Below are 27,047 nucleotides of genomic sequence, written 5' to 3' on the forward strand. Positions count from 1 at the left end.
ATAAGATTGTGTTTGAGGACATATTCTTAACTTCATTACTAGTGAAAGTGACTGCATGAAGCATTAAAACATACTATTTAAGGCAGAGAAAGTATGTGGTGCAAATTAAGATCTGAAGGAGCAAGGCCCTTTGCCAAAACAAAGTGATGGACTGGGAGAAAAAGGTTTTATCACATACTGATAGAGAAACAAGACTGAAAACACTAGCCCTCAAATTGTTCTCAGACTCTTTAGTTTTGCTTTGAGCTGAAGGAAAACTCAAAATGAAGGATTGAACTGTAGACATATCAATCCCCAAATAATAATTATTGAATAGGATGGATCAGAATGCTGGAAACTTCAACTTTTCAATTCTGGTCTGGCAAGAGAAAGTTAGCAAAAGGATGAAACCAAAACCTGATACACACATGCAAATATTTTGCCTGGGTTTTATAAAATTGTTTTGACTTGAGCCACTCTTGTAAGCTGTGGCATTTATACACACAGATAACAACAGTCTGGGACAGAAGATAATAGGTAATGCATGATGTGTCCACATAGGGACTACTAAAAGGTATTTTGGACATGTAAATAACTGAAATTAACATGTTACTTACCTTTGGTAACTGTCTTTCATGTGGTTATTATAACTACAGTTTACTCACCTTAGAGTACTCCCCAGGTGCCTGACTGGATCCAGAAACTTTTCTTCATCAGTGCTCCTGAACCCCGCTAAGTGGAGAGTCATGCGGCTCCTTGTTGGCTCGATACCACCCTAGAAGTGATAGAGTGGAGCTGCTACTATGCGCCACCCATATGTGCCGACATCAGATTCTTATTTTTTCTTTTCAATGCCCTTGGATGTGGCGCATCAACAACTGTTGGTACAAGTGGGCTGAATTCTAACTTGGGACCTTTTTAGATATTAAAAAGCAACCCACTCCACGGAACGGGATGGTGGGAGAACAGAGAGGAATTTGTGGTTAGATAAACTATCTACAGAAAGTACATTAGCAAAGGTAAGTAACTTGTTCTTCTTGTGGATACTTCTAAGCACAAAATCCTTATGTTAGAATAGATACCAAAGCAGTATCCTTCCCAGCCGAAGGATTTGTGGAGTGGACTCAGACCAAACAAAGCCTGCAGGGCCACGCAGGCAAAGTGCCTCACCGTCAGACCTAGCTGTCAAGACAGTAAAGGTGCATGAAGGTATGAAATGATGCCCATGTTGTGGAATGGAAGAAAGGCACTCTATGAACCAAAACAGTGGTATCAGTGTTAGTGCTGGTAGAATGAGCTCTCAAAACTTCCAGGGGCTGCTTCTTGGCCAGAACATAGCAGATCTTGATAAAGCACATTACCCACAAAAACAGGGCTCTGTTCCGCACAGATATGCCTTTCTTCATTCCACAAAATGCTGATAGTTCAAAAGTGTTCCTTGGTATGATCAATATAACAGCTCACTGTGCTTTTGCAGTCCAGTTGATACAACCTCTTCTCCTTTGTGAATGGGGTGAGGAGGAGCAAGGAATGCTGGCAAAGAGATGCATTGCCCAAAGTGAAAGTAAGTGACCACTTTTGGCAATATTGCCGCCCAAGTACACAGCTTTAACTTGTCTGAGAAAAAGGTGGCGTATAGCGGTTGCACTGAAAGTACCTGAAGTTCACTCATACGATGAGCTGACGTAATAACAACGAGGAAGACAGTCTTTATAGTCAGGAGGCGCAGTGAGCAACTATGCCCAGTCAAAAGGACGAACACTTGAGAAATGTCAAGATAAAGTTTAGGTCTCGATGTAGTACTACAAATGGCTTTAGAAGGAACATGTGTGTCAAACCTTGAATACATTTTATCACAAGTGGTGATTTAAACAAGGAGGGTTGACCCAGTAAAAGGAAAAAAGGCCCAACACAACCTGTAATTATGCCCATTCCTAGACCTTGTTGGGTCAAAGACAAAAATAATCAAAAGGATGTCCGACAGCTTCGCTTGTAAGGGAACAGCCTCATAAGCCCCACACCAGGCCACAAATTGATCCCAGTGCCTGGCATAAAAGGAATTTGTGGCAGTTCACCTGGCAGAAAAGATTACATCCACCACTCCAAGTGAGAGATTAAAAGCAGTTAATTGATGCTGTTCAATCTCCATTCATATAGGTGTAAGGTTGCAGAGACAGAAGATCCCATGCCCAAGAGTTTTGGGTACCACACTCTCCTGGTCCAATTTAGAGCCACTACGATCACTTGTGACAGTCCAATGTTGATCTTTTCAGAAGTCAGGCAGGAGAGGAAGGTGGTGGAGTGTGTAGAAACATCTTGTGTTCCATTCCACCCATAATGCAACTTCTAACTAGTGTTCTCAGGGAAACTGCAATGAGCAAAACTTTTGACATTTCACATTTTTGGCAGTGGCCAAAAGATCTAGCACATGTTCTCCGAATAGTCTGAAGATGTCCTGTGCCACCTCGAAATTAAGACTCCACTTGTGCCGCCTACTCACCCCATTTGCTCAGGCACTCAAAGACCCTGCCAGATGTTCACAATCTGGGAAATGGCCCGTGTACCAACCAAACCCAAAGGCGCAAAGCATCTGGACACATGACCCAATTCCGCCCTGCTTGTTGCAATACCAGATGGCAGTGATGTTCTCCGAGAGAACCTGCACCAGCCTCCCCTTGATGGATGATAGGAGGCCTTCAGAGCTAGATGAATAGTCCTCAACTCTAACAGACTGACTGACCAAAGTCCTCTGATTTTCATCTCCCCTAGACGACTTGCCCACCTCCGGGTAGGGGAAGGGAAAAGCACCTGCTGCTGGACCACGCATGTTTGGGCTTCTACCACTGTGGATCATGAGCAGTCTCCTCCAAGATATGCCACATTTTGTTTCTGCGGGTTCACATGCTTTTCATACAGCATTGCAGAGCCTGCAATGACATCAGGCATAGCTAACAAGAAAGATGCTGAAGGCTTAGAGGCCAGAAGTCTCAAAGCTGCTATCACTGTAACCCATGACGGAGGTTGAAACAACAACTTCATAGCTCAAATATCCTGGACTCACTGAGACGGAAAAAAGGCTTGGAACTGCACAGGTAGCTCTGCTGCACTGAAGGCTCTTTGAAGGAGTTATGTACGACTTCAGCTTGTTGACAGTGAACACATAACTAAACAGGCCAAAGAGGAACAAAGCAAACTAAAAATGTTCCTGGCTTATCCTGAACCTCTAATAATGTCTGAAGGACTGAAGGACGGGTATATGAAAATCCAGTTCCCCAGGATCAGGGTAGATAGAATCTGGCCAGAGTGAGCAGTTTGAGGAGAGCCCCATCACTCTTTGAAACAAGAAAGTAGCAACAGTTACAACTTTCTTCTTTCCTGTGTGCGGCTCCCCCTCAGTAGCACTCTTGGAGAGTAAAGCTCTCATCTTCTGCAACAGAATACACAGGTGCTCATTGGAAATTCACTCTAATGTGGGAGGAATATTTGTCACGACAAGAGTAAAGCTAGAATCTGCTGCAACAGAATGGACAGGTGCTCATCTGAAATTCACTCTGATGTGAGGAGAATATTTGGCAGGGAAAAAGATTTTTAAGGAAGGGCATAACCATTCTGAAGATTTGCAAGAACCATCTGTCAGACATGCTGGTTTGCCACCTTGGGAGGAAATAAGGGATTGTGCCCCTACCAGTGTTTTTTTGGCTAGTGCAACTGGGGAAGAGGACTGGATGTCAGATGCCCCAGCTGGCCTGGTGCTTCCTACCAGACAAGTATCCATGGCCTTAAAAGGACTGGGGTGACTATGTACTAGTTGTGGAGACCATATATGCCTATACACCAGGCCTCTAGACTAGCCCTCTAACTTTTTGAACTGGTGTAGAAACTGTGTGGCAGGGTAAAACCGACTTAGATCTACTTTCTTCAAGGTGCTCCCAGGCAGAGACTGCCTTCTCACTGAAAAGGTGGGACACTTCAACAGCATATTGTTAGGATTAGTCCTATACATCATCAGAATATCCTGTGAAACGCATGCACGTGTGTTGACGAAGAACATCACTATTATCGACTATCCTCCCCAGGATATCTGCAGTATCCAGACCTGTGCAAATAAAACATTTAGCCACGTCCTGTTTATCATGAAGTGTTTGGGCCTAAGAGGCCCGAACTTCTTTTGGGACTTCTGGAAGACCTCACCAGATCTCACTAGCAATGTCCACATGGCATTTATATAGCAACTCAGTAAACAAACAGCATTTACTGATCCCAATGCCAGACCAGCGGACAAAAAAATATGCCAGATCAAGGCCTCAATCCTCTTATATTCTGTATCTGCAGGACTGGTGGGAATGAGTTGGGATTTACTTTCTTGGTTGATGACTATACAACAAGACACTCTGGAGTTGCACTTATAGTAAGAACGCCTGGGTCGCCACATGCCGGTCTGTGATGCCTAACTGCCGTTCCACTGGTTGACAGGAACCAGCCACAACCAAGTGCTCATCAAGAGATCAGTGTAGGCTTTGTTATAAGGGAACAAGGGCCCAGCGGCAGCTGGCGCTGGCAGTGAAATCTGTCAGAATCTTTCTGGTGTCAACTAAAGGCAGCTGTAAAGCTCACAGCAAACTTGCAAATCCATGTAGATGGAACCATCTGTTTAATAAAGGGGACAAGTCATCTCCATTATCATCATCCACATCCTAGGTTGACCTTTACTCGGCACAGGCTCAGAGATAGAGATATAATGACTACAGAGTGTCTGCTGACATGTATGAAGTGACAGAGGCACTGGGTCAGAATCGGGGTGCATAGTGACCAGTTATTTCATAGCATGACATAGATCGAGCCGAAGTTGGTTCGGTGTCAGATATCAGTATTAGAACAGGTCCTTTTCCAGCACCCGTGGAATCAGTACTGGAGTTGATGTGCAAAGGTCCGTCTCTGGTTTCTGAGCCAGAGTGGACGAATGTACGTGCATCGGTACAAGGCACGTAATAGGCTTCAAGGGGTCAGACAACCCCAAGGATGGATTCAGGGGCAATAACCTGATTGGTGCCCCCTGCAGATGCTTGGGTCCGGAAGGCATGACCGAGAAAGCATAAAGCATATGACAAATTTGTAGCCTGGCCTCCTTCATGGCTTCAATCTGTGCAACATCATTGAAGGCCTTGAAAACTATGAGCACACTGTAATCAACTGAGGAATCTGCTATGAGCTTGAAAGTGTATGTCTGACATTGTGACACTCTTGCAAGTTCTCTTTAGGCTCAAAATGGTGGGATGGGATAGAATCCAGCTTAGCCTTATTTTTTGGCTTGGGCTTTGATTTCAACTTACCAGAAAACTTCAAGTGCAGAGTTGACCACAAGAATGGCCTTGGGATTGGAAACGAGTCCACATCTGCAACTTAAAGTGGCACCCATAATCATCCAAAGGCTGTGACTTCTTCTCTGGATCTCAAATCACCTGTGGGTCCATGAGGGCACCTTTTATCAGACAACTTAGCATCATGGCCTGACTCCACTCACGAAAGCCACAACTCATGGACGTCTGTGACCAACATTGTTTTTTGCAGATGCGGTATGGTTTGAAACCTTTTGTTTTGGGTGGGAACATGGTTCCCTAGCACACTGGAATTCATTTCTGGAGTCGTGGCAAAATCAACAAAATATGGACCGGAGCTCTGGAACTGTATCGATAGGTACAGAAGATAGAAAGAAACTGATGTCAGTGTGTCAGGCTGATGCTTATATGCAGCTCCCCTTTTACTCTTCCAGGCTGAATACAGCTGCATGGCACCACAAAGGGGCAAGCAGGACCACTGGTCAAGAAAGTTTCCAGGTGCAATCCGGCTCCTGGCAAGTATTCTAAGGTAAGGAATCTGCAGTTAGAAATATGCTTTAGTAAATAGCCTCATAATAATGATAACATCTAAATTATAATTATAATATTCTCAAACTGTCATAGACACCTTTCCATTGCCACCAATTGTATTTGACAACAATGGCTATGTTCATGATACCTGACTGCTTCAACGGGTGGCTGCTGTGTAAACAGTAGCTTAGATGGCAGTTGGGTGTAAACCAGCAGAAGTGCAGATATTCAAAAATCAGGGAGGAAAATGCCAACACAACACGTGTTCATGCCCTGGTCTCATTTACACGATTTTTGGGAAGGAGTTCTGAAACATGTCTGATATTTGACAGATAACTCTGTCTGTACTTTATGCTGACCTATTATTGTACCTCAATACTAATATGCAATATATATATATCAAGACACTTTGAAGGATTCTGTTCTTGTAGGCATGACTTTTACTTGCCAACCTAAACATAAATATATATATATATATATGTGTATATATACATGAAAAAACTCTACCGCGGTTGAGGCTTCACATCCTCCCCACCTACCACCCTGTGCCAAGTCCTTATTTGAATTTTTAGGCACAAACCCCCCCACACACACACAAAATCTACATCCATATTTCCCTTGTCCTCGGGGTTCTCAAGGCAACTAGTGTTTTTGGTGACCCCTGGAGGATACATAGAAAACAACAGTAACTTTTTTTGGGGGATATACTGCAGTGCAAGGTGAAGTTAATAACCTTCGTAAATAATTGTGGATATTTTATCTACCTGCACATTCCTCACTTTGTGGTAGCTGCCAGGAGCCAGATTAGACCTGGAGATGCCTTTCTCTGCAATTCTCTTGTATGCCAGTTGGTGGCGCCACACAGCTCCTTCAGGTCTGTCCCATCCTACATATAAAAGCGAAATATAAAGGATCCTACCCCGCATGTCCAGGACTCGTAATGGAGGAAAGACTCTCTCTTGTGTCTAGAACGGCTACAACAAACCCCAACAATATTAGGCGCTGGAAACAACTGACTGTGGCAAGCACGCCTGCAACAGCCAGTCATCAAGGTAGGGCAAAACTGGTACTCCAAGTCTTAAAAGATTGGAGGTAACCACTGCTATCACTTCAGGAACATCCGATGGGCGCTGGCAACGCTGAAGCGGAGCACAGCAAAATGAAAATGCTCCTGGTCAACTTTGAACTGCAGGACGTCTGTGGAGCTTCAGGACAGGCACATGAGAGTATGCGTCATGCAGGTCCAAGGCAAGCATCTAGTTGCCTGGACACAGAAGAATGAGCAGTGAGGGCATTTTTTAAACTGTCCTTCTGTAGAAAGGCAGTCAGAGGGCAAAGATTCACAATAGGGTGAAGGCTGCCATCCTTTTTTAGCATGAAGAAGTAGAATGAGTAGCAACCCCATCTCTACTTCTAAGATCGGCACCCTTTATCTGGCTCCTTTGGCCAGAAGAGCCTGCACCCTCTTGCAGCAAGAAGAATAAGCGCTCCTCTAAAAGGTGCTCTAATTTGGGAGGAAGATGAGGTGGGTCTGGAAGGAATGAACAGAAACAGCACTGCTAGATATGGAGAACCCATCTTTTGGATGTAATGGCCTGCCAGCCAGGAAGAAAATGCCAGAGTTTGCCTCTTGCAGGCTAGCTCAGTGCCGCTAAAGACAGTCTAAATCGTCTCAGAGGCGGATTCTTTAGGAGCGGAGGCCTGAGTTGAACAGTGGTAAACTGCATGATGTTTGTTTGATCCCTGGCCATAAAAAGAGTAAAGTGACTGCTGAGGGGTCTATAAATCAGCCCTCTGGGCTAGACTTTGAAGGGTCAGGCTACTGTGGAAACTGTTGGGCAGAGGCTAAAAGGCACAAGTGGTGTTAGTTTCTGTAAAGCATTCAAGGACAAAATCAGCCTTTTTCACAAAAGAAACAGATCCCATAAAAAGTCATATCCATTAGAGACGTCAGCATATTTCCAGGAAAGCCAGTGGATTACATCCATGTGAGGCAGTGGAGGACTACATTAGTGCTCTTAACACTCCTTTATTAGTCAGTAGTATCCAGGACATCCCTAATGATATATTTTGCCGCATCCTAGCTGTCTTGAATGGTTTGAGCCAAAAAGTCCAGATATTCCTCTTGGGTCACCCGCAAGGTCTCACTAGCCCTGTCCCAAAAGAGTACGAGTATAATGGCCTAATAAACAAACTGCATTGACTGACCTCAATGCGAAGCTGGAGGAAGAGAACATTTGATTACCAAACTTCTCTATTCTTTTTGACTCCCTATCTAGAGGGGTTGGTGGGAAGCATTAGGGTTCACTTTGCTAGTAGAAGCTTGGATCACTAAACTCTCAAGAGTTGGGTATAGCGTGAGAACATCAGGGTTGCCTTGCGCAAGTCTATAGTACCTGCCCACCTGCCTGTTTACAGGTGGGCAAGAGCAAGGCTCCACCCAAGTACCTATCAGGGTATCCATTATTAAATGGAAGTAAGGTCTCTGAAGAGGCTAGTCGGGGTGCAGAACATCAGTAGGCACATTTGTCTTGACTTCAACTGAAGGCAGTTTTAACTCCAGAACCTCAGCTGCATGTCTAAACACTACGGCCAATGACACACCCTGCTCAACATCATTGTGTGAGAGTAAATCATTCCCATCGTCATTATCAGGTTGATCAGAATTAGAGTCAAAAATGTGAAGAAGCCTCTGAGGAAGACCTTGTGGAAGAGGAAGTGTTTTGACTGAATCAGAGCATACGGGGGCCATGTGTTCTGGAGTGGAGTAAGGTGCAACTTAATGTTGGTTCAAAGTGGATTCAGCTTGATGAGGACACTGGAATCAGAAGACACTGGAATCAGAAGATTCTCAACCATGAGCACTGGTGATGCTGGGAAGAGTATCGGTGGAGAAGGACTCAGCGCAGATTTTGGTGTCCAAATATAAGTCTGCACTAGAGTTGGTGAGGAACCCAAGACAGATGAGGGGCACAGACGGCGCAGAGAATGGATCTGCTAGTGGTATCCTAAAGGAGGCCCTTGGGGCCTGAAGGTGTGCCAGAGGGAGCTGGAAGAGTGCTAAAAATATGCGGCATGGCCGACCTTACAGGCCTAAACCTCCTGGGATGCCGCCAATGGTTCGAGAAATTTGGGGCACAACTGGACCAGGTGAGGAATCTAATCCACGATCAAGGGTCTGGAGCGAGATCAATTGGCACCTTAACACCATCCAACTTCCTTTTGGACAGGGAGTAGCGGGTTGTGGTTGAGCCCTGCTTCAACTTCTTATGCTTTTTCTTAGATTTAGATATACCAGATGACCTCGCCCGTGAAGTGGACTGGTCGTCGGAGTGGCCTCTAGAGTAGGAATGATTCTATGCCCTTGACTTGGAGCAAGCTTACGCATGGTCCATCACTTGTTTTGGTGTTCGGGGGTCGCTTCTCGGTCCTGGATTGTCTTCGGGTGCATTAAATAATACTCTTCGCATGACTTAAAGTCATACCTCAAGCCCAAAAACCAGAGGCAAACCTTGTGAAGGTCCAGCACCACCAGCTGTTTCAGGTATTTACAGGACAGTTTAAACCCTCTAGTCATCGTTGGGGACATAATTTCCTTGCACACATGAAAGAATTTTGGAACAAATTTGTCAACAAAAGAAAAGGGAGCAGGGGTTTGGATCCATTTTCTAAGGCGTTGAAAGAATGAACAGACATTGTCACATACGGGTGGCATCTACATGTGGCTATGCTCCATCACTTACTGGGCGGGACAAGATCAACACAGAGTAACAAAAAGCCATTTACCAGCACACAACTGCACTACCATAAAAACCTTTAGATCCAGTCTTTTGCCTGGGTAATAGTCAAAAGGTAAGGAATCTGCGGTTAGAAGTTTATACAACAGAACTCACCTAGATGGACTTCTTCTGTGTCTGATACAGTGTAGTTTTCAGCAGACAGGATTGGTGGGATGACAGAATTCTGCAGCACCACTCTACGGTGATAGAAATATAATCAATGTTAATGAGATTCAAACACTTTTCCTTATCTAGAAAACTCCTCAAACAAAATTAGGCTCAGGTAAAATTGAATAGATAAAAGAGTGTGGTGCCGGTTGCAAACTAAAGCCTAGGCTCCCCAAATAAAACAAAAACAGAAACAGAAGTTATCTCTTGACAAGGAATTCCTAATCTAACAGATGACTCACAGAGGCTAACCTTGAAAAACAATTGCTAGGTTCCTTTTTTCCACAATTACACCATAAATTATCAAGTCAATATGCAATAAGGAATATGTTCCTTACCTTGATCTGTTCACAGCATGTAGTGCTGCAGGTGAACATGTCTATTTTCTTTTGAATCATAAGCTGCAGTAACTCCTCCTTTAGCTGGGAATGTGCAAGGGCATCAGCCCCAATGTGAGGTTGTGTTTTCCGCAGCAGGCGAGCGTAAAGATGGAGTGTTAGGACAGGAAAGTGTATAGACCATGCAAGAATGTATACAAGGAAAGCAACGTTTTAGGAAAAGAATTGTAATCGGTACAAATATAGAGGTTCAAAAGGATAGCCCATGTTTCTGGTAACGTTCCTCTCAGGGGAGGGGCACCTTGGGTGGAATAACTCGTTTGAGCACTTCCATAAAAGCCTCGACGACAAGGTTCTGAATGACAAGATGTGTTCCCTGTTCTTCAAATAAGCTGCAATGGCATCTAAGGGAAGATGTACGGAAGTATAAGCAAGGTTTGATTTCTGAAGATGATGGAGGTAGCAGGGAGTATCTTGAACTGCATGTTTAAGCAGGTCTATGTGGCTTGGGAATGCAGTAGCAGACAAATTTCTTCCACCTGGCAGCGTTGCAGGCTCGTCTGCAAGCTTCTCTGAGGATAGTCATGCACTCTGAGGGAGAATAAAATAGCCAAACGTTAGGAGCTCAGGAGCCAGATCACTAGATTGAGTTGCCTGAGGTTGGGGTGTCTGATTGCGCCTTGTCTCTGCATTAAAAGAACCGACTGTGGGGGAGCTTCTCATGGGGAACCACCAACATCTCCAGAAGGATTGGGAACCATGGCTGTCTGGCCCAAGTGGAAGCCACCCGGACAAGTGCATGTCTATCCTCAAAAGGCTTAGACCCACTGCCTGCTACCCAGCCAACTTTCATTAAGGGTATTGTATTGTACCTAAATGATAGTCAACACTGTATATATTTAGTCTTTGTTGGTTTTATATCACTTGTATCTCAAGTGCACCAATAATCACTTTTGTCACTATTCATGTGTACAGCACCATATTTTGTAGCACCTACCTTCCCTGTTATTAACTTAGCACTGTTATTTAAAAACATTAGAAACACATTTGTATGAATTTTACTAAATGTCTTGTTTGTTCTTTGGCACTGTAAATTGCTAAGTAGTCTTGCTGCAGCAGAGGGATGACATCCTGCAGAGTGACCATCTGGAAACGTTCTGAAAGGATGTACTTATTAAGGGGGTCTGATGTAGAATGTTGGCTATAGAGACCTGTCCTTTTCGGGGATATCAAAGTGCTGGGAGTACAGCCCCTTGCCCAGATGTTGCAATGGTACTGGTTCTAATGTTCCTTTGAAGATAAGCGCCTGAACCTATTTCTCAAGAAGGCGATGGTGCGCTGCAGAAATGATGTGATGTTTGGTGGGGTTGTAGTGACCACCAGTCAATAACAGTGTTGTATGATGGAGAGGACACAATTGTTGGAGGTTATCACTTCCCAACGTGGGGGAAACCCTTGTAGTCTTCCTCAAAGCAATGGTGAGTGATCATGAGGAAGTGCAAGGGAGTCACTGCTTTGAGGGGGTGGCCCATTTGGTAGAGCCTCCTTTGTCCCTCCCTCTGGTGTTCATACCCCTGTAACCTCCTCTTGAATATCCTGTGCTGACTGCTCGGTGTATTGCTTTTGCTGCCTCTGGTGAGAGGTGGGAGAGTCTGGCAAAGTGTTTATACTGCCCACCCTATACTGTGACCTGACCCTTGGGAAGATGAAGTCTAAATGCAACCACTGTATTGACTGTATCTACGGTCCGAACAGGTACTCAGTGTAAAACAGTAAGTTTAGAAAATGCTCTTGTACGTTTGGCTTAAATCCAGAGACACTGAGCCAGCATGGCTCCTTAGCAGGATCATAGTAATAACACCCCTTGCTGCTGTGTTAGCTGCGTCAAAAGTGCAGAGAAGGGTAGTGTTTGAGATGGTTTTGCCCTTAGCAACTGACTCTTGCCTCCGCTATCTGTACCTTTCAGACAGGTGTCGCAAGAATTCCTCCATCCCATAGCCATGCTCCCTTTCCTGTCGTGAAAGACCAACAGAGTAAGCAATCTGCCTGTATGTGGCTGATTGTATAACCACCCTAATGTTCGCTGTATCAATCTTAACTCTCCTTGGCAGAAAGTGGTCATCTCCTGTAACTTTGGTGTTGGTGTGTGTCTGAGCAGTGTGGACCACAAGGGAGTCCGGTGGAATGTGGTCATAGATGTTGAACGAGTGTTTGTACTTTTGCTGACCTTCGGTGTGATGACCCTAGCCTTGACCAGCTCTTTGAAGGCCTCAGGTGCAGTCTTGAGCATGGGGAAGAAATGTAGGGTGCTTTGAGTTTTTCATGGTGTTTTGACCAGGAAGAAACTGTCCTTCTGGACCATGTGCATAAACTCTTCGAACAATGATGAAATGAGACTCCGGAACATCCATGCCATATTTGGTCAACTGGTGCTTTTAGGCCATTGTAATATAAAGGCAAAAGAAGAGAGGGGCCAAATTGCATCCAACGGCTTCACTGCAGAGGAAGAAGTGGAAAATGTTCACTCTCCCTAGTGCTGCACATTACATGAGTCTGTGGAAACTTAATCGGCAAAACTGCCAAAATATGGTTCTCTTCTCACTCAAGATGCTGCTGAATGGAGCATATCTGGTCTGCACCGTCACAGAACAGTAATACTGAATACAAGGCATTTCAGATTAGCAGTTCCTTTACACTATATTGTATAGGGGAATTATCTCCTCCACGGCTATTTGTTCATGCTTATGTGGCTGTTTCAAAAGTCACCTACAAAAAATATTACACAGTAACGGGGATGTTTGCACAGAATATATTAAAAACGAAAGAAAACAGGTTGCAAGAGTTAACTTTTAATATATATGCAAAAACATGCCCTTTTCAAAACTGAACGCTAGGTTAACAACCCTAAGTTGTCTCTCCAACCTCTTTTTGACTTCACCTGTAGTCAAGCTGATTCTCGGCATAAAAAAATTAAAAGAGCAGATTACGGGTCATCAAAACATGTTCACTTTCTAGTTCAATATTAATTATTTTCAGTTATACAGAGACGCTTATATATTTCTGCACTTCATTGTCTTTTCTCTAGCTTCGTTAATGAAACAGAATGTTGTGAAAAATCTTTCTTCATAACGGAATCTTGAAGGATAATGTTTTGAGTTAACCTTGGAAGGATGTGAAATCTTGAATATCTTCAGAGGAATAAAGACGCCAAACCTAAAAGGGGTGGGGCTAGCCATCATCAGACCTGCGTTTCTAAGACAAACTCATTTCTCGTCTTGATCATCTGAATTTTTAGTATATTCTGACCCCTACGTTCCTCCTGTTTTGGGAAACACAAACTCACTTCTTCTGCTATGTTTTTTTAGCGTCTAAAAGTCCCCTTAAATAACTCGAGGATAGCATGCCAGTAAGCGATGCAAACTTGGACCCCTGAATGTGCAGGTGTCAGAAATTCATATATGCTCCCAGTTGCAGCTTCTTTAACAGAGAAATTATTAAAATACTCAGAAACAGAGATGGGCCTTTGGCAAGGCAATGTTTAATGCCAAGAAAATGTTACTTACATTTGGTAACACCAGACTACATCAGGCAACCTTCTAACAATTGCTCCGGCCCACCAAAAGGTGGCACCATTAGATGTCAGTGTGGGCTTCATCACATCATCACTAAAAGACTAAGAACCGTGACAGTCAGCAGAATCTATCCAGGAACCGTATTACTACCTAAAAATCAACACTACAGAACAGGGATGAAGAGGGTCAGTAAAAAATCTTCAGTTCCACTGAGTAACCACCAGAAGGAAAATGTTACTTAACCTGTATATCTGTTTGTAGCATGTAATAATATAGCTGAGATGCTGTGCATATTCCTGCCATCTAGTGTTGGGCTCAAATGTTTGCAACATGTTTTTCTTTGAGGAAGTTTTTCGACTCCCGAGACATATTGCGGCGGTTCATATTAGTGGTAATGCACATTAGAATTTGTTCTATTGTTTGATGTTTTCCCCCCAATCTGTAGAGAAAAATACAGATTCTACAACAATACATGCCATAGCTGGAGGATGTTGCACTGGACTGGAAAGTGAATGTAACTCAGCTTAGCCAACATAAGATTCTTGGTGTGCTAAGACATCCACTCCAAAATGCTTAGTGAATATGCGTGGAGTGGACCACGTTGCTGCTTTATATTTATCAGCCATGGGAATGTTACCAAGGAAAGCCAAAAAGGCCACTTTTTTGCAGGCAGAGTAGGGAGTGGATGGGGCAGGCAAGTGCCTCTTGGCTTTAGCGTAACAAGTCTGACTATATTTGACTAGCCCACCACGCTATGCCGGCTTTGGAGAGGGAATGGCGTTTGTTTGGTTTTGGAGAGTATATGACTTTTGTTCGGTTTTGTGAATGAGACAAAAAGTTGCTGAATTTTGGGAAAGGGCTTTGTCATATCAATGTAATACAATAGGGCCCTCTTAACGTCTAGTGTGTGAAGGGCACTTTCGGCAAAGAAGTCTGGTGTGAGGAGAACACAGGGAGTTCAATGGTTTAGGTAAGGTGGAAAGAAGATACCACCTTATGCAAACATTTTGGATTTGCCCTAAGGGCAACCCTATCATTGTGCACCAGACAGAAAGGTTCTTGGAGGGTAGGAGCTTGAAGCTCACTTGCACACCTGAAAGAAGTTATACCCCCTAGAAAAAACACCTTCCAAATGAGAAACTGCAGGGGGAACTAATGAAGGGGTTCAAAATGAGGGCCTGTGAGTCATGTGTGAACAATATTGAGGTTCCAGACAGGGGCACGAGGTACCCTGGGTAGAATGACTCATTTAAGTCCTTCCATGAAGGCATTGAAGACTGGAACCGTGAAAAGAGAAGTGTGTTCCCTATTTTGAAGGTAAGCTGCAATGGATACGTGTAAGAAAGGTCTGATGTTTCCAGATGAGGCAGGCAGCAGACTGCATCTTGTACTGCTGGCTTGAGAGGGTGAATGTGATTATGGAGGCAGTAGTGCAGAAACCTTTTCCATGTAGTCATGTAGCAGACCTGTGTTCTGGATTTGCAGACCTCCTCGAGGATGATCATACACTCAAGAAGCAGACTGAGGTAGCCAAATTCTAGGACTTCAGGAGCCAAATCGATAAAGTGAGCTACATGGGGTTCGGGTGCCTGACTATGTCCTGGTCTAGTCATTTGGGCAGCTTCTCTTAGAGCACTAGGTCAAGACAGGTAGAGAAGAGCGGTGAACCAGGGCTGCATCGCCCATGTCTGAGCCACTTGAAAGACAGTGAGGGATGACTGATAAAGCATCCAAACCATGAATGGAAGGAGTGTGAGAGAGGGAAAAGCCTAGGCAAATATTTCTGACCAATTCATCCACAATGCATTGACATGGACTGAGAGTGTGGGAACCTGGAGGCAAAGCTTGGGCATTTGGTGTTTTCATGAGTGACGAAGAGGTCTATATTGTGGAATCCCTAAGGCCAGAAGTAAAAGAGTAGGATGGGTGGAGTTCCCACGTAGGGTCTTGTTGCCACATCCTGCTGAGATGCCTTGCAAAGTTGCAGTCCACCCCTGGTAAGTACTTCGCCAGTAAATGAACTCAAATGCCTTGTGCTGATGTTAACAACTGTTGTGAATCTGTGCCAACCTGTTTCTGAAGGAAATAAATGGCGGTCATAATGGTTGAGTGGATGAGGACTACCTTGTCTTGAATGTGGGTGAAAAAAGGCTTTGAGACGTATCTGGATGGTCAATGCCTCCAAATAGAAGATGTGGAACCCCAGTTGTTGGGGTGTCCACATACCCTGAATGGTCAAATCCTGAAAATGTGCCCTCCATCCAGTGAGGGAAGCACCCTTTGTGATGGTCACTGGCAAAACTGGGTCAAGAACAGGGCTGGTCCAGCAACAGATTGTTACTGTTCAACCATTGGAGAGAGCGATAGGTGGTGGCCCGAAACAACACCAGATCTTTCCTGTCACCCGCTGCTTGTGACCACTGTGCAATGGATGCATGTGTAGTCTTGCATGGAGAACTAAGGCAATACAGGAGGCCATCATGTTGAGGAGATGCATGACTGTTCTGTTATTTGGCAAGAAGGCTGAAAAAGTGGGCAGTAATGACTGGAAAGCTTGGATCCATGCTTGGCTGGTGCATTCTTTCCCGGTAACTGAGTTGAGAACTGCTGCCAAGAAGGGTTGTACTTTAAGAGGCTGGAGGTGAGACCTGAGTGTGTTGATGATAAACCCTACACCCGGCAAGAGGCCTACGGTGGTCTGGGTATGTGCCAAGCACTGTTGTTCATTGTGCTCTTGATCATCCATTTGTCCAAGTAAGGGAACAAGTGGATGCCGCTCCTCCTGAGAAGAGCGGAAACCACGGTAAGACATTTTGTAAAATTCCTGGGGACCATTGAGACCCCAAATGGTAGCATTTTGAAATGAAAATGCTGGTCACTTACCACAAACCAGCAGTATTGGTGGTGAGCAGGGTGGATCGGAAAGTGAAAATAGGTACCCTTCAGGTTGAGTGCAGTCACTAAGTCAACTTGCTGTAGGAATGGGATGACATCTCAAGAGTCTGACCATGTGGAAGTGCTCTGACAGGATTTGTTTGTAGAGGGGTCTGAGGTTGATTATAGGCCTGAGTGTTCTGTCCTTTTGGGAATTAGGAAGTACAGGGAATACACCCCTTTGCCAAGCTGGTGTGGTGGCACAAGCTGTATTGCACCTTTGTTTATTAGTGCCTCTACTTCCTCCTGAAAGAAGCACTGATGTTTGGGAGAGAGTGTGTGTTTGTGGAGAGGGATATTCAGTGGGTTGCAGTGAGTTTTAAACAATAACCCTACCTGATGATGGAGATGGTCCACTGATCAGAAGTGATTTCTTCCCACTGTGAAAAAAAACACCTGCAGTCTTCCCCGAACAGGTGTAATATGATTGGGGAAGGGAGAGAGTGTCAATACCTGGAAGGGAAAGTTTCCTTAGACTTGCCACCCTTTCTGCTGCTCCGGGAGTTACACCTCCTCTGAAAAAACCCTGAGTATGCTGTTGTCTGTATTAGGAGGCTGTGTCTCAGGGAAGGTGACCCTGGATCCCCCTCTACACTGGAACCTCCGAAAGGAACCCAGCGGAGAAAGTGTCAGGAGAGCCTCCACAGCCCTGGCTGTATCAGTCCTTTAACTTTTCCCGCATATGATCTTCCTGCCGTCCAAAAAGGTGCTCCCCATCGAAGGGCAAGTTCATCAGATTCTGTTGCACTTCTGGCTTAAAGCCAAACATGCAGCGAGACATGGCACCAAATAAGGATGCTACAGTTGATGCCCTGTGCTACAGTAACAGTGTAGTTCAGGGCACATCGAATGGTGGTGTTTGAAATAATCTTTCCCTCAGAAATGAGCTAACAGCCACATTTATTGTACTGGTCTCGAAAATGTTGGAGAAGCTCCTGCATCTCATCACAATGATAACTTGAGAGCAACCTGATGGAGTTAACAATGCACCAGTGAGAGGATGATTAAGCAGCAACCTGCATACCACCCACATAGATCTTCTCCTTCTCTTTGTACCTGGCGAATGAGCATCAACAGTGCCCTGGGTGCTGGCACACTTGCGCGCCATATGGTCCACTAGTGAGTCCGGTGGGAGTTGGCTCTATATGACAGGTTTGAAGGGGAGGATTTATACTTTTGTCCACCCTGGGGATGACTACCTTGGCCTTCATCGGCTCCTTGAATGTTTCAGGAGAGTTTTTCAGCATTCCCTTCCATATAGGAAAGAAATGCAGTGAGCGCTGGATGGTAATCCGGGTCTCCACAAGGAAGCCCTCATTCTACTGTACCTTGTGCAACTCCAACTTATGAAAGGTGGCGGCCCAATGGAGAACTTCATAGCAATAGTTGATATCATTTGGCATGATAGTTTGGCAGGGTAAATGTTTGGATCAGTGTCTCCAGGTGGGTCGATGTCATAATTGTTCCACTGTTCATCCCGTGACTCCGGGTCGAATAGGGCCTCAAAGGATCCAATGGGTGGGTGGAATTGCCCCCAACTGAAAGATGGATGTGGGAAACTCTCTGGAAAATCATGCTAGGTGGTACCTGTGGATGGGGTGAAACTGGAAAAGGAGGAGGGGGAGAGGATGGTGGAGGTCGAGAGAGAGGGGTGGAGGAAGTGGACGAGGCCTAAGATTAAAACAGCCAGTGTCCCTGTCCTGGTGTTTCTTGGTCTTCACCGTGTCGCAGGCTCCATGGCAAGAGCCTCCTCAAAAGTCAGTTTTCTCTTGTAAGTGACTGAACCTTGGGAAAGGGGCAAGTGATGACCTTGTCAGTTTGTGGGTGAATTAGGATCTGCTTCTGTCGAACCTGAACTCACTCCTGTAGTCGCTGGAGGGTGGGTTTCTCCTCACAGAGGATGGGGCTGTGAGGTCAGGGTGCTTTGGTGTCAAAGGTGGCTTGTGGCCCACTGTTACAGACAACAGTTTTGGTGTTGATGTAGTCTTCAGCACCGAGGTGGGCTTCAAGGACGCTTTCAGTGTCATTACCAACAGAGCTGATGGCATCAAAGGTAATGTCAGTGCCGAAGGCTGACTCGGAGTCGGCTGTGAGGCCTGTTATCGGTGCCGACCATGGGCTTCAGGCAGTGGCGGACTGGAAGCCTGATGGTGGGCTTCTCAGCTCGATGCCCTACTCACACGAGCGCTAGAGCTTGGTCTGAGTTTGATGACTGGGAGGTGGTTGAGGGATGATTGTCGTACTCAAGGTCAGTGTCTTCCATGGTTAAACTTCCTGGAATTCCTCTGCATGGGACTCCAAATGGGAATTCGGCTTGGGACTGAGGTATTGGGCCTGAACTCCTGAGGGTTTAGGCTCTAGTTGCTCCTCTGTGACATGGTTCCTGAAGAGGTCTAGCGGTGTTTTCTCATAGCCGCTGTGCCACTGTCCACCAAGCAATACTGCAAGGTCTTTTTGGAGCTGGAGAGATAGGTGGAGCAAATGGACTTGTAGTGCTGCGGAGACAGGCAAAGGCTGCAGACTGAATGGTGGTCTGTTGGCACTGTTGACAGCACTGGACTGGAGATCTTCCCATCATGATGCCCTCATTCTCAGAAAAGGAAGATGCAGGAGAGGCCCCCGATGTTGCAAAGATACAGAACACACTGCTAACAATAACTGTTTTTACCAACGGAAATTGAAAGTCCCAAAGCATCTAGGGCCAGATGTAGGAAAGCATTTGCGAGTCGCAAACGGCAAAAATTGCCGTTTGCGACTCGCAAATCGCATTTTCCTATTCAGAAATGCATATTGCGAGTCGGGACCGACTCGCAAAATGCATTTCAGAATCGCAAATAGGAAGGGGTGTTCCCTTCCTATTTGCGATTCGGAGTGGTATGCAATACCATTTTGGTGTCGCAGTTACCATCCACTTGAAGTGGATGGTAACCCACTCGCAAATTGGAAGGGGTCCCCATGGGACCCCTTCCCCTTTGTGAATGGACCCAAAACTATTTTTTCAGGGCAGGCAGTGGTCCAAGGGACCACTACCTGCCCTGAAAAAATACCGAAACTAAAGGTTTCGTTTTTTTTTTTTTAAGTGCAGCTCGTTTTCTTTTAAGGAAAACGGGCTACACTTAAAAAAAAAAAAAAAAAAATGCTTTATTTAAAAGCAGTCACGAACATGGAGGTCTGCTGACTACAGCAGGCCTCCATGTTTGCGAGTGCCTATAGTCGGTATGGAGCCGCAATTTGCGACCCACCTCATTAATATTAATGAGGTGGGTCTCTGCGACCCCCATACCGACTCGCAGACGGTGTCTGATACACCGTTCTGCATTGCAAATAGCGACTTGCAATTTGCGAGTCGGAAGGACTCGCAAATTGCAAGTCGCAATTTGCAATTTTCCTACATCGGGCCCCTAATGGCCAACACCCCGATGCATCAACTCAGAGCATGATGGAAACAGGTCTGAACCAGATGGCGAAAAAAAGAAACAACCTAACAACTGAGCCGATTCCCATGTGTAAAAACAAGTTGCACATATCCGAGGCCAACACTAGATGGTTGGAATATGCACAGCATGTGTATCTACAGCTACACATGCCACAAACAGAACGTTAGCAAAGTTAATTAACTTGCTCTTCTCATGGATACATCTAAATGCAGGCTCTTAATATTTTGATTAAACTTCAGACAAGGAAATCCTGCAAGATCGAGTAGGAAAAATTACCTTTCCTGCTGACCTGAAAGTCAAGGCAGTAATGCCTTCTGAATTTGTGGATGCACACCCGCAAAACAACATATCTGAATAAGGTCTATTTCTGGAGTACTTCCCCTTCTTAGCCTCTGAAACCCCAAGAAAAATTTGATCACTCACTCAGGACTTCTTAGACCAATAAATATAAAAGCTTAAGACTCTCTTGTGGTCCAACCCCTGCAGCCTTCCACTTTCTTTGAGGGACATGGCGGGGAGAAGATAGCAGGGAACATGGTGGACTACCCCACATGTAAAGTCTAGTCCACCTTTGGTAGAAATTATGCTAGAGACCAAAGCACCATCTTGACTGGAAAGAAGGTGGTATATGATAGCTGCACTGATTTTGCCTACAGTTTACTGACCTGTGCACGTAACTAATCACAGTGAGGAAGTTAGGGTCCACATCCTCAATGAACAGCTGTTCAAATTAAAGTTCCACTGCGGAATTACAAACGGATCAAGCCCTTAAAAAAAAAAAAAAAACACACACACACATCAGAGCTGCTGACTTAACTAGGGAGGGCTACCAAAGGCCGAAAAATAACCTTTAACGGTAGCTAGGTTAGAGACGGAGTTTAGCCTGCTGTAGTTCAATACCACAGTACTCGCGCGAAGCCACAAATCTGCCCAGTTTCCATAACAGGCTGGCTTTGTGGCCCATTGACAAGACGCCAAGATGATATCCACCATCTCCTCGGGCAGATCAAATTGGCTAAGCAGAGTCACATCAATATATTTATGTGGGGGTGTGGAGATGTGGGTCCTGGGGTGTAGCACTCTGTCATGTTGTTGGGACTGTCGGTCCTTCCGAAGAGGTAGACGAAGCTGGGGGAAAGTACTCAGACTCAACAGGATGGAGCACCTGCTCCTCCAAGACCAGTTCAGGGCTATCAGGATAAGTTAGTCTTGCCCATCCTGATCTTCCTCAGAACCTGGCAAAGTAACAGCAGAGGTGGGAGGACGTAAAGGAGACCAGAGTCTCAATGAAGGGAGAACATGTCCCCCAGGGAGCATCGGGGTGGAAACAATTCCAAAGAGCAGCAAATGCTTGACAATGAGGGTACTTGGCAGCAGCAAAAAGATCAGTACAAAGCAAGCCCCACTGCATGAAGCTGTCTTGAAGTACCCTCTGGATGCAGCCACTACTCATGGTCGACTAGAAGGCATCTTCTGAGCTCGTCTACCATGGAAATCAGGGACTCTGTCAGATGGCCGACAGTCAAGGAAATTCCCCACTGTATCCTGGAAGAGCAGATGGGGCCCCCAACTGCCCTGCTTGTTGCAGTACCAAATGACAGCTATGGTGCATGTTAAAACTTGCCCAGGACTGCCTTTTATAGAATAGTGAAGGGCCCATCAGCCCACATCAGGGGGTTATTGCTGGGACTCCGAACGCCACTGTGTTTATAACAGCTTCTATAAAAGCAATCCTTTGCACTGGACGAAGATGGCATCTTGACTCTGTAATGGAGCACCTCAGGAAGAATAGGAATAAAATGGTCATCCACAGGTGGTCCATGACTGAGGCAAGTTTGTTGTCAACAGTCAATCATCGAGTTACAGGAAGAACAAGTTATTTTTCTTTGGTAACATCTTATCTAGTAAAGACTATCTAGCCGCAGATTCCTTACCATAGAATTATCCCTAGGGGTCAGACTGGATCCAAAGATTTTTTTCTAGAGGTCCTGTAAGTGGCGTCGTTAGGCTCAGCGTGGCATCGTCTGTGCCGGAAGTGATGCGCCTGATGCCTATACAGGAGTCAACCCAGAGCACTGACATTTTATTTTTGCAACTTTCCACGCCAGGAGCGTGGAGCTGTGAAGAACACTGACCACTGTTGTGGAAAACTAGAGCTCTGAAAGGGGTGAAGCCCTGTCCCTAGAAATCCGCTTGCAGAGCAGGGAGGAGGGGTGGGTCGGTAAGGAATCTCAGGCTAGATAGTCTCAACCAGATAAGGCGTTACTAAAGGTAAGTAACTTGTTCATCTAATAGAGACTTCTAGGAGCAGATTCCTTACCTTAGGATAGATACCCAAGCAATATCATCCAGGGAGGTGGGTCTGCAGACAGATTTCAAACAAAGTCCTGCAAGATCGAACTAGCAAAATGCCCATCTTGACAGACTGGACTGTCCAGGCAGTAGTGCTTGCAAACGTGTGGAAGGAGGCTTATGTTACTGCCTGGCTGATGTCCAGGACCGAAACTCCACAAGCGTATGCAGTGGTCGCAGCTTTTTCTCTAGTGGAATGAGCACTCAAAACCTTAGGGGGTTGCTTCTTGACTAATGCTTAGCAGATTTTGATAAAGAGCACGATGCATCAGAAGATGGCCCGCTTCTGCTTGGCACAGCCTTTCTTCCCTTTGTCACACCCAGGAAGAGTTAGTCATCCACCTAGAAGCCTTCTGTGCGGTCATGGGCATGCTCAACAACTCGAGATACAAAGCTCCCCATGCCCAGTCCAGAGCCACAAGGATGACTTGGGCCCGGTCATTCCTGATCTTTTTGAGAACTCTGGGCAGGAGTGGTATTGGCAGAAAGGCATACACGAGGTCTGAGCTCCATTCAAGATGAAAAATGTCCCCGAGAGAGAGCCACCTTGGAAACTCCAGAGTGCAAAACTGCTGACATTGCACGTTCTTGGCAGTGGCAAACAGATCTAACCAAGGCTCGCCCCACTGCTGAAAGAGGCCTTACACTACCTCTGGATCGAGACGCTATTTGTGATCTGCTAGGCAACTGCAGCTGACTTAATCCGCTCTGGAGTTTAGAGAGCTCCCCAGATGTTGAACCACTAGGGATATGACCTGATGTTCCAGCCACGTCTAGAGGTGCTGGGCCTCTTGACGGGGGGTCAACAACCCCACTCTGCCTTGTTTGTTGCAGTACCACATGGGGGTGGTAGTGTCCGTGAACACCTGCAGTTGCCTTCCCTTGATGGAGGGAATTAAGGCTTTAAATGCCAATTAGATCGCTCGGAGCTCCAACAGGTTGATCTGGAGTCCTTACCTCGCGGGAGACCAGAGTGCCCTGATCTCCACCTCTCCCAGATGGACACTCCATCCTAGGAAAGATGCATCTTCCACTACTGTTATATCTGTTTGGGGAACGGAGAGGGGTCTGCCGCTGATCCATTTGTGGTTCGTCAGCCACCACCGCAGATCTTTTGCACCAAGATCTGGACCATGTTGGAGAGATTCCCCTGATACTGTGCCCGCAACACAGCCCGCGATTGGCCATGGGTATTTGTTACCAGCAGGATGCAAGAGTCCATGTGTGCCAGCAGCCTCTGGGTCCGTCTCACCAAAATCCAGGATAGAGGCTGAAACACTGGCAACACAGCCTGAATATCCAGGACTCACCGTTTGGAAGGATAAGCCCAAAACTGCACCATGTCCAGAACAGGTGAGGTGAAAGGGAGTGTTTGAGAGAGAGGCAGGTGGGACACTGATAGGGAATCTGAACAAGTGCAGGACTTTCACCGTAGCCTAAAGGTGGGAGATGACGGCCTGAGGTGAGCTCGCCTTCAACTGCCAGTCGTCGAGAGAGGGGAGGACTGGCACCCTTGATCTTCAAAGATAAGTTGCAACCACTGACATCACCTTGGTGAAGAACTAAGGGGCGCTGGTGAGGCCAAAAGGGTGCACGGCAAACAAAGTGCTCATAGCCTACCATTAACTGCAGGTAACGCCTGTAGGCAGGCAGGACGGCAATATGAAAGTATGTAGCCTGCAAACCCAACACTACAATCAAATCGCCCGGGTCGAGGGCAGAAAGGACCAGAGCTAGCATGAACCTTTTGAATTTCTCCTTCTTGAGGAAGAAATTGAGAGGCTGTTGGTTTAGGACAGGAGAACAAAGACCTCCATCTTTGTGCGCACCAGAAAGTAGAGGGAATAGCAACAACAACCTACTTCTGGCATCAGAACCTTCTCTATGGCTCCCTACCCAAGAGAGCCATAAGGGAGAAGGGACAGGTGATCCTCCTTCAGCCTGTCACAAGTTGGTTGCATCGGGGGAGGGAGGAGTAGTCATGAAAGGGCAGGATTAGAACCGTCGGCCGATCTGAAAAATCCACCTGTCTGATGTTTATAGACCACCAGTGGGGGCAGGTGATGGCGAATCCTGCGGGCCACTGGGTGCCCATGATGGTCAGAGGGCAGAGTAGGAGGGTTTGGAAGATGCGCCTGCTAGAGGGGTGGGGGAGAGGGAGTCGACTGGCCTGACCACTGGCTGCTCAACCTGCGGGGTGTGTGGATATCGGTCATCAATCATGCAGAGGCTGGGAAGCCTGCACGGCTCAGCAGCTGTGAGGATAGAGATGTGGCTGGAAGTTCCTTCCGTGGCCAAGAACTGGGGGTGGCGATGGGCATGGAAAGGCCTAGTAATACTGTCCTCTGCGCGCTCCAGTACTGAATCTGCCTTATCTCCAAAGAGACGGGAGCCATCAAACGCATGTTCATAAGCAATACTTGGATATCCCCAGAAAAGTCAGTCGTCCTCAACCAGGTGTGGCTTTGTAATGCCACTGTCAATGAAACCACTATGTCCAGAGGTATTCAGTTCATATTGAATCATGAACTTAGCTGCATCTTTACCTCTGGCAACAGACCTGGAGAGTACAGCCCAGGACTCCTCTGGGGTCATTGGAAGCACATGCTTAACCGTTTCCCACAGTGTGAGGGATCGGCATCCCAGAAGGCACGCTGTGTTCTCGGACTGCAGTGTCAGGCTGGTGAAAGAAAACATCTTCTTCCCTAAGGTGTCCAGCCTCCTGGATTCTCTATCCGGGGGAGCAGTAGGGAATGTGCCAGGATTCATATGGGAGGTAGAAGCTTGGGCTACTAATATCTCTGGGATGGGAAGTTATGAAAGGAAGTTTGGGTCCCCAGTGAGCGAGGCGGTAGGCGCTGGCAATCGTCCTGTACACAGGAGCACATGTACTGGGCTTGGACCAGGTACCAAGCATGACGTCAGTGAGCGCTTAATTAAAATGGAGGTGTAACTAAATCAAACAATCAGTTGATTTCTTCAGTGCTGTTTGTCACCTGTACGGGTATAAACGGCATTGAATGGAAACACTCCGACCCAAGCACTTCTGTCAAGACATTTGTCTTGACTGCCACTGAGGGCAGGCTGAGGTCCAAGACCTCTGCCGCCCTCTTCATCATCGCTGTGAAGGACTCTGCCTCCTCCATAGCCACAGTAGGGGGAGAGAGCATGACTGTAGCTGTAAAAGTGTCCAGTCCACTGGCCTTGCCCAGATCCTCACACCAGTACATGGTGTCATAAAGGTGGTATTCCTTAGGGTGTAGTGATCCCTCCCATTCCTCCACAAGTCCTAGCCCATAAGAATAGGGCTCAGGCTCCAACCTGGAAGGCACAGATCCAGTCGGCGCCAGAGATGGCGTCTGACGATGCCCCTCCGGCTCGGTGTTGGAGTCAGGGATCAGAATGGGGTCAGCGTTGCTGGGAGTGTAGACTTCTGGGAACTCTAGGGGTGGGTGGACTTAGGAGGCACGGAGACAGCACAGCCACTGGCTCTACTGCGGAACCACGCCTTGAAATTGACGCATTCCTGTCTCAAAGGGCAAGGTGAAGTTGAAGATCTCTCCGACTTCATCTGCTTGTGGTGGTGGGACTTACCTGAATGATCCAACGACTTACAGTGAGGCGAGGATCTTGGGCTCCATGGCCGCTCCGGGGACCTTACTCTCAACCAGGACTTTGATCGTCACAGCGTTACATGTTGAGCCTCCAGGAGCTTGAGGGATCGCTTCCTCAAGGCCTTTGGGGTTGTGATGTAGCAATCTGCACAGAACTTCAGGTCATGGTCGCGCTTGAGGCCCCAGAGGCGGGTCCATCACCGATATCAATTGCTTGCAGGCACCGAAGGACTTGAAACTGGTCTTCCCTGATGACATTCCTGCCACACCAGTAGGAAAAACCTGAAAAAAGTCAACAAAAGTTGAAAAAAGTTTAATAAAAAAAGACTAAGGGGTAGCTCTTCTTCACATCTGCACTGACTGGTGCAGAAAGAAAAGAATTGATGTCAGCGCGCTAGGGTGGTGCCAATATAGGTACCACGCACATCACTTTTGGCACTGACGACGCCATGCAGTGCCAATCAATAGCACCTACTGGCACACAGCGGTACTGCTCACAAAAAAATGTTGGATTCCTGAGGATAATTCTAAGGTAAAGAACCTGTGGCTAGAAGTCTCTATCAGATTATATGGAAAACTGATCTGCAAAGATGGGCTACGACCACATCCATCACCTTCATAAACACCTAAGAGGCTGAGGTGAAGGGCAGGACGGAGAACCAAAAGTGTTCCATTAACCATAGCAAAGCAGAGGAAATGTCTGTGAGACTAGAGGACATGTACCTCAAAGTACAAGTACTGCTAGATCAAGGACACTATCCAATCCCTGGGAGGTAGGACAAAGAAGACCTGGGCTAGAGTCAGCATCCTGAATTTGTACTCCTGAATGAAGGTGAATAAGAATAGAAGGTCTAAGATTAGCACCCGTTGACCATTCCCTCCTTCTGGACTCTTGCTTTTGCTTCATTGGCCAACAGTGACTAAGCCTCTTTGGCAAGGATGAAGCCATGTTCTGCTGATTTCTAAGGAAAAGCAGGAGTAACCTTATCTGAAAGAAAGGGAAGAGG

The 27,047-nt window shown here is 46.3% G+C and overlaps 1 protein-coding gene across 3 annotated transcripts in view; it reads right to left on the reverse strand.

The window, feature by feature from the left end:
- ARHGEF11 (Rho guanine nucleotide exchange factor 11) overlaps positions 1-27,047 on the reverse strand; it is a 787,362-nt gene that overhangs the window by 82,903 nt on the left and 677,412 nt on the right. For all 3 annotated transcript variants that reach the window (XM_069217872.1, XM_069217873.1, XM_069217871.1), the window contains one exon: positions 9,740-9,822. In XM_069217872.1, coding sequence (XP_069073973.1) covers positions 9,740-9,822 — 83 coding nt within the window. The remainder of the gene's footprint in view (positions 1-9,739; positions 9,823-27,047) is intronic.

The sequence above is a fragment of the Pleurodeles waltl genome, chromosome 12 (genome assembly GCF_031143425.1).
Source record: "Pleurodeles waltl isolate 20211129_DDA chromosome 12, aPleWal1.hap1.20221129, whole genome shotgun sequence".
NCBI lineage: Eukaryota > Metazoa > Chordata > Amphibia > Caudata > Salamandridae > Pleurodeles > Pleurodeles waltl.